The following is a 13,269-nucleotide window of genomic DNA, read 5'->3' as shown; positions in this document are numbered from 1 at the left end:
TTCCTTCTCTAACGCATGAAAGTGAAAAGTTAAAGTGAAGCCGCTCAGTTGTGTCCAACTCTTCACGACCCCATGGCCTGCAGCCCACCAGGCTCCTCCGTCCATGGGATTTTTCAGGCAAGAGTACTGGAGTGGGGTGCCATCGCCTTCTCCGCAAGTATATGTTAAGCTAGTTGATAAGTGTTTGTCTTCTAATTCCAATTTTAAAAAAGGACAACATTCTTACAAATTCTCAATTCTACTCTTTTATCAAATATTCCCTGGAAAAATACAGAAATGTAAAAAAAAATGTGCACAACCGAACACTCTCCCAAACAGCCTCTTTTTGGATAGAGCCCTAGTATTTATCAGGTACTTTACATGCACTATCTTATAGCCTTTAAGAATCCAAGACACCCTTTCATGATAAAAATTTAACTGGGAATAGAAGGTTAACTTTCTCACCCTGATCCAAGAAACATTCATAGCTGACACAGACACAGAGGACAAATTTGTGGACAAGGGGGGTGAGAGGGGAGGAAGAAAGAGAAGGTGGATTGTATGGAGACAGTAACATGGAAACACGTTATTACCATATGTAAAACAGCCAGCCAGTGGGAATTTGCTGCATGACTCAAGGACTCAAACCAGGTGTCTGCAACAACCTAGAAGGGATGGGGAGGGAGATTCAAAATGGAGGGGACAGAGGTATGCCTATGGCTGATTCATGCTGATGCTTGGCAGAAACCAAAATAATACTATAAAGCAATTATCCTTCAGTTAAAAATAAATAAGTAAAAAAAAAAATACAGCTAGTATAATAATGGTCAAAGACTAAATGATTTCATCCTAAGATTAGGACAAGACAAAGATGTTTACTTTGACCATTTTTATTCCACATTATATTAAAACACTTAAGCGAGAAGTGGGGGAAAGGCATCCAGATTGGAAAATAAGAAGCAAAACTATTCACAGATAATATAATCTTATATATAGAAAAAACTAAAAGTTAAAAAAAAATGAATAGAGAACTAAAAATGAGTTCAACTAAGTTGAACAATACAAAATCAGTATACAAGAATCAGTTATATTTCTGTATTTCTATACACTAGTAATGAACCTGAAAATAAAATTAAGAAAACCTTTCCTTTCCCAGTATCATCAAAAAGAATAAAATATGTAGGAATAAACCTAATAAAAAAAAGTACAAGTTTTGTACACAGAAAACTACAAAACATTGAGAGAAACTAAAGATGACTTAAATAAATGGAAAGATTCTCATATTCCTGGACTGAAAGATTTAGTATTAAGATAGCATGGCTCCCCATATTGATCTAGGGTAAACAGCAATTTCTATCAAAGTTCCAGCTGGTAATTCCTATCAAAGTCCCAGCTACCTTTTTTGCAGAAATTGACACAGGTGATGCTACAACTTATTTGGAAATGAAAAGGATCTAGAATAGCTAAAACAGTTCTGAAAAAGAACAACGTTGGAGGACTACTTTCTGACTTCCACTATTACACAACTGCAATAGTCAAAGACAGTGTAGTAACAGCATAAGGATAGATACCAATGAAATAGAAATGAGAGTCCAGAAATAAATCCTTAGTTATGGTCAACTGATTTTAAACAAGGGTTTCAAGGTTATTCAATAGAGAAAGAATAATCTTTTCAAGAAATGGTGTTGGGAAAACTGGATATCCACATCCAAAAGAACGAAGTTAGACCCCGATCTAAAATCCATTAACTAAAAATGAATCAGACCTTATACGTAAGAGCTAATACTACAAGTCTTAGAAGAAAACAGGTGTAAATCTTTGTAGCCCTGGATTACACCATGGTTGCTTAGATATGACTGCCAAAGGACAAGCAACAAAAGATAAAGCAAGTAAATTGGACTTAATCAAATTAAAAAACTTCCAAGACACCACTAAGTGAAAAGACAACTCAGAGAACGGGAGTAAATATTTTGCCAATGATATATCTGACATAGGACTTGTACTCAGGATACATAAAGAATACTTACTACTCAACAACAAGAGAAATAGCCCAATTAAAAAATGGGCAAAGGACAGAAATAAACCCACTCACCTACAGTCAATTAATGACAAAGGAGGCGAGAATATGTAAAGGAAAAGACACCCTTCAACAAGTGGTACTGGAAAAGCTGGACAGCTACAATGAAATCAGAAACACTCCCTCACACCATACACAAAAATAAAAATGGTTTAAAGACCTAAATATAACGCACCAAGCCATAAAACTCCTAGAAGAGAACACAGGCAAAAATACTTGGACATAAATCACAGTAATGTTTTCTTAGATCAGTCTTTCAAGGCAAAAGAAATAAAAGCAAAAATAAACAAATGGGACTTAATCAAAGGTTAAGGCTTTTGCACAGCAAAAGAAAGCATCAAAAAAGGGAAAAAAAAAAGCAACCTAAAGGAATGGCAAAAAATATCTGCAAATAATGCAACCAACAAAGGTTTAATATCCAAAATATTACAAACATCTCACATAACTCACCATCAAAAAACCCCCCAAATAACGGAATCAAAAAATGGGAAGAAGACTGAAATAAACATTTCTCCAAAGACACACAGATGGCCAACAGGCACATGAAAAGATGATCAACATCATTATCTATTAGAGAAATGCAAAGTCTAAACCAAAATGAGTTATCACGTCACACCTCTCAGAATGGCCATCATAAAAAGAACACAAATAACAAACGCTGGCAAGGATGTAAAGGAAAGGGGAACTCTGCACACCACTGGTGGGAATGTAAATTGGTGTAGCCTTTGTGCAAAACAGTATGCAGGTTTCTCAAAAACTGAAAGCAAAACTACCATATGAGCCAGCAATTCCATTCCTGAGTATATACCTGAAAAACACAAAACAAAAAAGGTCAAAATGTGGACTCCCCTGGTGGTCCAGTGGTAAAGAATCCACCTACCAATGCAGGGGACACAGGTTTGATCCCTGGTCCTGGAAGATTTCCACATGCTGCGGGGCAACTAAGCTCACGTGTCACAACTACTGAGTCCAAACACCCTGAAGTCTGTGCTCTGCAACAAGAGAAGCCACGGCAATGAGAAGCCAACACACTGCAAGCAGACAGTAGACCCTGAGTTGCTTGGCAACTAGGGAAAGTCCGGTGCAGCAACTAAGACCCAACACAATCAAAATAATTAATTAATTTAAAATTTTTGATGTATTAAAAGAGGTGACACTTTGCCATTTGCAGCAACGTGGACAGGCTGGGAGGGTATTACGTTAAGCTAAGTGAGTCAAAGAGAGGAAGACAAATACTATACAGTATCACTTACATGTGGAATCTAAAGAATACTATAAACTAGTGAATATAACACAAAAAGAAGCAGACTCACAGACAGAGCAAACTAGTGACTACTGGTGGGGAGAAGGAAGATAGGAGGAATGATATAAGGATAGGGGATTAAGAAGTACAAAAAAACTATGTGTAAAAGAAGCTACAAGAATATACTGTACAACACAGGAAATACAGCCAATATTTTATAATAGCTATTAAATGGAGTAAACTTTTAAAACCTGCAAATCACTATATTGCATACCTGTAGCTTATATAATATTGTACACCAACTACACTTCAGTTAAAAGATACAGTGTGTACACATACATACACATATATGTACAATGAAATATTACTCAGCCATAAAAAAGAATGAAATATTGCTATCTGCAGCAACATGGCTGGTCCTGGAGAATATCATACTAAGTAAGAGAGAAAATCAATCTGACTTCAGTGTTGACCATCTGGTGATGTCCATGTGTAGAGTCTTCTCTTATGTTGTTGGAAGAGGGTGTTTCTCTTGGCAAAACTCCAGTGCATTCTCTTGGCAAAACTCTATTAGCCTTTGTCCTGCTTCGTTCTGTACTCCAAGGCCAAATTTGCCTGTTACTCCAGGTGTTTCTTGACTTCCTACTTTTGCATTCCAGTCCCCTATAATGAAAAGGAATCTTTTTTGGGTGTTAGTTCTAGAAGGTCTCACGGGTCTTCATAGAACTATTCAACTTCAGCTTCTTCAGCATTATTGGTCAGGGCATAAACTTGGATTACCATGATATTGAATGGCTTGCCTTGGAAACAACAGAGATCATTCTACAATTATCAAAATCAGTATGAGGAGAGTGAAAAAGTTGGCTTAAAGCTCAACATACAAAATGAAGATCATGACATCTGGTCCCATCACTTCATGGCAAATAGATGGGGAAACAGTGGAAACAGTGTCAGACTTTATTTTTGGGGGCTCCAAAATCACTGCAGATGGTGATTGCAGCCATGAAATTAAAAGACACTTACTCCTTGGAAGAAAAGTTATGACCAACCCGGAGAGCATATTGAAAAGCAGAGACATTACTTTGCCAACAAAGGTCCATCTAGTCAAGGCTATGGTTTTGCCAGTGGTCATGTATGGATGCAAGAGTTGGACCGTGAAGAAAGCTGAGTGCCGAAGAATTGATGCTTTTGAACTGTGGTGTTGGAGAAGACTCTTGAGAGTCCCCTGGACTGCAAGGAGATCCAACCAGTCCATTCTAAAGGAGATCAGTCCTGGGTGTTCTTTAGAAGGACTGATGCTAAAGCTGAAACTCCAATACTTTGGCCACCTCATGCGAAGAGTTGTCTCATTGGAAAAGACTCTGATGCTGGAAGGGATTGGGGGCAGGAGGAGAAGGGGACGACAGAGGATGAGATGGCTGGATGGCATCATCGACTCGATGGACCTGAGTCTGAGCAAACTTCGGGAGTTGGTGATGGAGAGGGAGGCCTGGTGTGCTGCGACTCATGGGGCTGCAAAGAGTCGGACACGACTGAGCAACTGAACTGAACTGAAACTATAGTGGAGGTAATGAAGATAATGGGGACCTCCCTCAAAAGATCCCATGCATGTACTGCTACACTCAGTGGCCCCAGCCTGCAGCAGACCACCACCAACCAACACCTCTGCCGGAGATTCCTGGATACCCACAGGCAAGTCCGAGACAGTCTCCTGTGGGGTCACTGCTCCTTTCTCCTGGGTCCTGATGCACAAGGTTCTGTTTGTGCCCTCCAAGAGTCTATTTCCCAGTCCTGTTTAAGTTCAGGCAGCTCTATGGTGGGGTTAATGGCGACCTCCCCCAAGAGGACTTATGCCACACCCACACCCAGAGCCCCTGTCCCTGAGGTAGTCCACTGCTGACCCATACCTCCACAGGAGATGCTCAAGCACAGTTCTGTCTCAGTCTCTGTGGGGTCCTTGGGACCTGGTGTGCACAAGGTTTGTTTGAGCCTTCTAGCAGTCTCTGGTGAGAATGGGGTTTGATTCTAAACGCGAAATCGCCCCTCCTACCATCTTGCTGGGGCGTGGGGTATCTCTTCAGAGCTACTCCAGCACCTACAGTCTTACTGCGGTTTCTCTGACCTTGGACATGCGGTATCTCCACATGGCCGGAAGGACTGATCATTGATCACTGTTCACTGGAAGGACTGATGTTGAAGCTGAAACTCCAATACTTTGGCCACCTGATGCAAAGAACTGACTCATCTGAAAAGACTCTGATGCTGGGAAAGATTGAAGGCGGGAGGAGAAGGGAACGACAGAGGATGAGATGGTTGGATGGTATCACTGACTCAATGGACAGGAGTTTGAGTAAACTCTGGGAGTTGGTGATGGATAGGGAGGCCTGGCGTGCTGCAGTCCATGGGGTTGCAAAGAGTCAGACACGACTGAGTGACTGAACTGAAGACAGAAGAAGATAAATATCATATCCCTTATCTATGGCATCTAAAAGTAATACAAATGAATCTATATACAAAAAACAGAAACAGACTCATGGTTACTAAAAGGCAAAGGAATAAGAGGAGAGATGAGAGATAAGTTAGTAAGAGAATGGGATTAAAACCCACAAACTGATCTTCCAGGTAAAGGCCAACGCGTGGTTCCTGCCGCCTCCCGTCTCTCCCCCGGCCCCTCAGGATGATTTGCCAAGATGACCAACACAAAGGGAAAGAGGCGGGGCACCCGCTACATGTTCTCCAGGCCTTTCAGAAAACATGGAGTTGTTCCTTTGGCCACATACATGCGAATCTACAGGAAGGGTGATATTGTAGGTATCAAGGGAATGGGTACTGTTCAAAAAGGAATGCCCCACAAATGTTACCATGGCAAAACTGGGAGAGTCTACAATGTTACCCAGCATGCTGTTGGCATCATTGTAAACAAACAAGTTAAGGGCAAGATTCTTGCCAAGAGAATTAATGTGCGTATTGAGCATATTAAGCACTCTAAGAGCCGAGATAGCTTCCTGAAACGTATGAAGGAAAATGATCAGAAAAAGAAGGAAGCCAAAGAGAAAGGCACTTGGGTTCAGCTGAAGCGCCAGCCTGCTCCACCTAGAGAAGCACACTTTGTGAGGACCAATGGAAAGGAACCCGAACTGTTGGAGCCCATCCCCTATGAATTCATGGCCTGATGGGTGTAAAAATAAAGACCTGGATTGTAAAAAAAAAAAAAAAAAACCCACAAACTACCATACATAAAATAGACAAGCAACAAGGATTTACTGCGTAACACACGGAACTAAATTCAGTATCTTTTTTGTTTAGTTGCTAAGTCCTGTCCGACTCTTTTGCGACCACAGGAACTGCAGCCCGTCAGGCTCCTCTGTCCAATTCTCCAGGCAAGAATACTGGAGTGGGTAGCTATTTCCTTCTCCAGGGATCTTCCTGACCCAGCGATCGAACCTGGGTCTCCTGCATTGCAGGCAGATTCCTTACCATCTGAGCCACCAGGGAAGCCCTAAATGGCCAATAAGCATAAGAAAAGATGCTCATCATTATTTAGGTCATTAGTGAACTAGTGAAGTCACTCAGTCGTGTCTGACTCTTTTCGACCACATGGACTGTAGCCTACCAAGCTCCTCTGTCCATGGGATTTTCCAGGCAATAGTACTGGAGTGGATTGCCATTTCCTTCTCCAGGGAATCTTCCCGACCCAGGGATCGAACCCGGGTCTCCCACATTGTAGACAGACGCTTTACCATCTGAGTCACCAGGGAAATCCATTTAGGTCATTAGGGAAATGCAAATCAAAACAATGAGATAACATCTCACACTTTTAGGAAGGTTTCAAAGATGAATGATTAATAAATGTTAGTAAGGATGTGGAGAAACAGGAACCTTCACATACTATTGCTAGGGAAAATGGTATAACTACTTTGAAAAATTTTGGCAATTTCTCCAAAGTTAAAGTTACCAAATGACCCAGCAATTCTACTCCTAGTTGCAATGAAAACATGTCCCAATAAAAACTGGTATGCAAATTTGTAGCAGCAATAATAAGCTAAAAAGTGAAAACACTACAAATGGCCATCGACTGAAGAATGGATAAACAAAATGTGTTTTATCCAAACAACGAAATATTACTGGCCATAAAAAAAAAAATGAAGTACTGATACAGGCTACAATATGGATGAATTTTGACAACATTATGCTAAATGAAAGAAGTGAGGCACTAAAGGCTGTGTAGTGTATGATTCCATTAATACCAACTGCCCAGAACTGGCAAAATCCATAGAGACAGAATATAGATTAGTGGTTACCCGGGGTTAGAAGGAAAGAATGGGGAGTGACTGCTAATGGGTTTCTTTCTGAGGTGACAGAAATGCTCTGGAAGTAAACAGTGGTAATGACTGCACAACTTTGTAAATATACTAAAACCATTGAACTGCATACTTTAAAAGGATTAATTTATTATTTTAAAAGGGTTAATTTATGATATGTGAATTATATCTCAATAAAACTGCTATTAAAGAGCCCAAGACATAAAACTAAAACATTAGCGGTTAGAAAATTAGTAATGATCAGAAAACATAAGAAACTGTACAGAAAATAAAGTAAAAAAAAAATCTAGATAAATATACAAAATTCCACAGTGTTTCTATTGGCAACCACTTAGAAATAAACAGGTATCCCATTCCCAGGGTGAGCAAAATTACAAAATACCTAGGAATAAGTTTAATAAGGAAGGTACAAAAATCTAAAAGAAGTTACCAAAAATATTTTAAAGGACATGTGACATCTGAATAAAGAAATGTACACGTTCCTGAACTTCAACCAGTCCCAAATTAATATATTATTTTAAGCAATTTCTATAATTCCATGGCTGCACAAAATGATTTTTAAATGTACATGAAAGAACTTGTAAGAATTACCAATAATTTAAAAAAAGAATAGGGAAAGAGTCCTGTCCGCTCAGATATTAAAATCTGATATAAATCTGGTATTATTAATTCAGTAATGCTACTAGCAAATAGGTTATCGAGAAGTATGATAAGAGGACTACTCAAATCAGTTGGGGGAGGAAATGACTATTTAGCTAACCTACAGTCTTTACTGGAAAAATATGAAGTTGGTTTCTCATCTTATATATACAGAAATTAATCCCATATGGATTAAAGACCTGGTTTTAAAAATAAATCTGTAAAATATTTTGAAAACAACAGAGAACATTTGTATAAGCTCATTAAGTAGAAGGCATTCTTACACAAAATAGACAATCAAAAGGCCAGAAAGAACAAAAAAACCCAACAATTTTAAACAAGTGTAAGTGAAGAGATAACAAGCAAAGATAAATGATGTTATGGAAGAAAATATTTGCTATACATGTCCAGTGTAAAGAACTTGTACAAACTGATAAGAAAATGTCAAATAATCCAAAAGAAATTGAAAAAAGATAAACAGGGAATTTATATAATAACTAACCGTAAATGGCCAAAAGAACTTCAATCTCATCCACAATCAGGAGTTTATAAAACAGTGAATTTGAAAATCAGCACATTTTATTTGGCAACCAGAAAACATAACTTCTATATAATGTGGGACACATGCATTATCTCTATTTTTAAAAAACAGAGGCTGATAAGCCAATCCGTCACTCTTATGTTCCTACTCTTTCCCATCTGAAATAGCTTAAAACAAGTGTTTGCATTAGCTGTTCAAATTCAAGTGACTGCAAAACAAAAATCAAGAATTATAACTACCACTATCACTAGAATGCAAGTTGAGAAAAGGACTCTCAAAATTTAATCAGACTGACAAAAACTGAAAAGCTACCATCCAATGCTGGCAAGGATGTGGAGAAACAGGTCATCTCACATCCTGTTGGTGAGACTGTGGGCTGCCAAAACTTCCTGGAAAGTAGTCTAGCACATTTTTAGGATTCTGTTTAGAATTAAAAGCCCTGCTTTATCAGCTATATCCCCTAGATCCATCCTTAAATTCCCTGAGCACTTCTTCACTTTCATGCTCTAACTGAAGCTTGGCTTTTCCCTAAAAATACTCGCTCTGAAGCCCTCTCTCCCATTTTCTCTCTCAAACCCGTGGGTATGTAAGTGAGAGAATGGTGCTCCTTGTTCATTCCCACTTTAGGGGATTCTTCTTCCCTTCTCCTTAAAAAGTCCATCTTCATGTAGAGCAGATTAAGAGAATTCACATTAGCAATGATTTCCAGGATTAGAATCACACTCTTGGACTTTCTTTATTGTGTTCTCTGTCTTAAAAGTGTCCCATACTATTTCCACTGGCCCTACTCACTCACCTGTAGTTGAAAACAAAATCAAAACCTAAACCCAGAGAGGTAGTGTTAGGTGACAGGAAACAGCACCAGACTTCTGGATTCTAAGCTCATCACTAACCTTAGGTAAACTATATCCTGATCCTAGTTTACTCACCAACACCAGAACCTACACCATGCTTATTGGGAGGACTTAATGATACAACGCATCTAGAGCACTTTGGATAAAGTAAATGTTCGATAAGTGTTTGTGTGTATGTGGTAGTCACTCAAGTCCGCCATGTCTGACTCTAACCCTACGGACTGCAGCCTGCCAGGCTGCTCTGTCCATGGTATTTTCCAGGGAAGGATACTGGAGCAGGTTGCCATTTCCTTCGCCAGGGGATCTTTCCAACTCAGGGATTGAACCTGGGTCTCCTGCACTGCAGCCAGATTCTTTACCATCTGAGCCACCAGGGGAGCCCAATAAGTGTTTAAACAACATAAAAATAAAAACACCTTCAAACCTCAAATTTCATACTCCTGTACAAGAAGAAAAGAACTCTTTCTCTACTGGCCACGAATAGCTCCTTTAGTCCCTTCTCTTTGCCCATGTCATTCTTCTCCGGGTTTTCAAACAAAACCTAGAGGCAGTATACCAGGGAAGTCTGCTACACTTGGAAATTTGGAAAAATGGACTTCAATACAAATGACCTTTCCCATATTTGCATTAGCTCCTCTAAAAACTCATTATTTCCTATTTGAAGCAGCCTAAAACAAACATGGCATCAGTTACTCATATTCAACTAGATCCAAAATAAAGAGGAGAAAATAACTAGAAAAATCTTAAAAGACATAAGACAGACTCAGAATCTGATAAATATACCCTAAGCAGTTCCAATCAAATCACATGTCACAGAAACGGTGAAACAGAAGAAACCTGAGATTTCCAAAATATTTCACTTTTTGCTAATTTCAATATATAAAATGAAGCAACAAATTAAAAACCGACTCCTAGCAGTATCATCCTGTTCTGATCCCTGTGGAGAGTCCAAGCACATGCTCCATACTTTTAGTGATGCAAACTTGAAACCCAGTGTTATTTCACGAGAGAGTTAGAAAAAACCTTTGGTGGGTCCTCATGCCTACAGATTAAGCTTTAAACCACTGAACATTGCTCTGAAAGGGTTCCAAAATCTGGCTCTAATTTACCTTTCCAGTCTTATTTTCAACTTCCAATTCTCCAAATCCATTACAACAAACACATTCCACATTATTTCACAGTCATATCTCAGCTCTGAACATATTCCTGCCCACCTCCAATCATTTCATTTGTTCTTCAAAGTGGCACAGAAGAGTGGAAGGAGTCCTTTAAGTTCAGACCAGACCCACTAGATTTCTAATTCCATCCCCACTGCTTAATAGCTTAATTATCTGGAGAAAATACTTCAAAAGACCCATTTCCTTACCTAGGAGGCATACCACCTGTGGCACCTTTACAAGGCTATTGTGAGAATTAAGCATAATCATTATAAACTGTTTAGCACCATGCCTGAGGCACAGTAGAAACTTAATGGTAACTACTAAGCCATCTTCTTTACCCCTCCCACCTTCATCAATACTATTATTCCCTAAATTTCCTTCGTTTATACCACTATGTTTATTATACTTATGAGCACTAATATACTGAAAAATATCCATTATTTATGTATATATCTGGCTTCTCCATTAGCTTATAGGCAAGATGGCTATGGGTATGGATTTCTAAATCTCTGTCACTTACTACTTCAGCAAATTACCTGGCCTCACAGAACCTGTTTCTTCGTTAATACACTGAATTGGGGTTAACACCTTACAGTGTTATGAAAAGGTTTAAAACAGTTGATGTACATCAAATACCTGGTATAATGCTTGACACCTAGTAAATTTCGGAGTGTTAATGGTAATCCGGATGGTGAATCTAATCCAAGCAATTGCTTAGAGAACACACAAATGTAAAATGTACTTGCCTTATTAAATAAAGCAATCTTAATACAATTCTAACCTGCCGCTCACCTCTCTTATTGATAGAAATATCCAGTGAAGACAAAAACAGAGGTTCCCATGCACTTTATCTCAGAAATGCTACCACATATTCATGTTCTTCCAGGACCAGACTTAGTACTTCACGACTTACGGTTCACATCACCTCATTAGACTTTAAAACCATATGGGGGCTTATCCCTCAAGAGTTGTAAGGAATAAAATGATCTGCCAAAGTTAAAGAAAACTTTGAAATTAGTGGTCTACCAGGAAGTGGAAGCTAGTTGTCTGCTCTTTATTCATTCTAATTCTAATCTGCTGTGTCATCCATTTCTCTACTCAGAACTCCAATCAAATGTCACCTACTTCTATGATAGTATTTTCCAATCTATATGCTTCCAACCCACTGCTTGATTTAAGAGAAAACACTTCAAAATTAACTGCAGTGAAATCAAGGAAACCACAGAAAAGCTAGAACTTACAAAAAGGAAAAAAAAAAGTATTAGCGCACTGGCATTCCACTTTCAGCTGTATACTGCTACTCCCACGTGTTGCATAGCATCACCTCAAGAACGCAGGAAATGCTGAGGAAATGCAAGGGACCCGGCTTTAAATCTGACACCATAACCTACTAGTTGTGTAAACCAGGCCTGTTACTTCTTAAGCCTCATATCCCTCATCTTTATAGAGACTGTAACTATATGAATCTCATAGGGCCATTGTATTAAATACAATTGTTGTATTAACAATTAAACTCTTGTATAAAATACATTAGTGTGCCAAATGTTTTAACAAAGTACTTACAACACCACACTCAATAAATGGTGTTCTAACCATTTGGTGTTATTGCCTGAGCACTACAGTTCTTGGTAAATACCGTGGAATTAATGAATACTTAGCACAGTTTATATTAGGAAATAAGTGTACCACTAACTTTAATTCTACCCTAAGTTAAATAAGGATTAACAGTTGCAATACTGTTTGAGAGAAGTTTACTGTTTATGAAGCCCTTTTAAACATCCATAAACTCACTGTGATCTCCACAACGTCCTTAGGGGGTAAACACTTAAGATATGTACCACAGAAATAAACTGGTACCCACTAGTGTAACACAGAGCCAAGGTAACCTAAGTTTCCTCCAACCGGATTCTCCAGCTCAGGGATAAGGTGTTTAGTGTCAAAAGTTTTTAACCTACACATCCACTAAAACGAGGCAGACTGCAGCAAGTGTACCATCCATTCTCCTCAAGCAGAGCCAAGCGCGTGAGTCCAAGAATCAGCTCCAGGAAATAAACCCCTTCAGAAGGCACAGATGACATGTACAACGCTGCATTGTTTCAATACGAGGTGTCCTCCCACACCTTTAGGGTGGGGGCCATTTCTGCCCCCACCCTACCAAAGCGCCCAACACAGGACCTGGCACCTAAAAAGCCATCAATAAATGTTTGTAGAAATGGTATGGGAAGTTGCTGAAAGGCTCTAACAGAGACCCGAAAAGAGGCCAACTCCACGGTGGGGATTAAGCATCTCAGCGGATCCACAGTCGTGGGCGGAGAGGGTCCAACCGGTAACCTGGCTGGAAAGGATGGCTGAGGACGGGCACTGCTAAAGGGGAACCTGGAGAGCTGACCCTCTGATGAGAGCGAGAGCAGGTCTGGCCGCAGCCATTCCTGGAAGGCCGGGGACAGACAGAGG

General features: G+C 39.5%; 2 protein-coding genes across 2 annotated transcripts in view; one reads left to right on the top strand and one right to left on the bottom strand.

The window, feature by feature from the left end:
* Window positions 1-13,269, bottom strand: part of FAF2 (Fas associated factor family member 2) — a 68,045-nt gene that overhangs the window by 54,522 nt on the left and 254 nt on the right. The gene's annotated exons all lie outside the window — the stretch shown is intronic.
* LOC138086109 (large ribosomal subunit protein eL21-like) lies at window positions 5,923-6,479 on the top strand. Its single transcript, XM_068980891.1, has one exon. The coding sequence runs from the start codon at window positions 5,990-5,992 to the stop codon at window positions 6,470-6,472; it is 483 nt and encodes a 160-aa protein (XP_068836992.1). The 5' UTR covers window positions 5,923-5,989; the 3' UTR covers window positions 6,473-6,479.

This window comes from Capricornis sumatraensis, chromosome 9 (genome assembly GCF_032405125.1).
Source record: "Capricornis sumatraensis isolate serow.1 chromosome 9, serow.2, whole genome shotgun sequence".
NCBI lineage: Eukaryota > Metazoa > Chordata > Mammalia > Artiodactyla > Bovidae > Capricornis > Capricornis sumatraensis.
The sequence above is the reverse complement of the archived record's forward strand: the minus strand, read 5'-3'. Positions and strand labels throughout refer to the sequence as shown.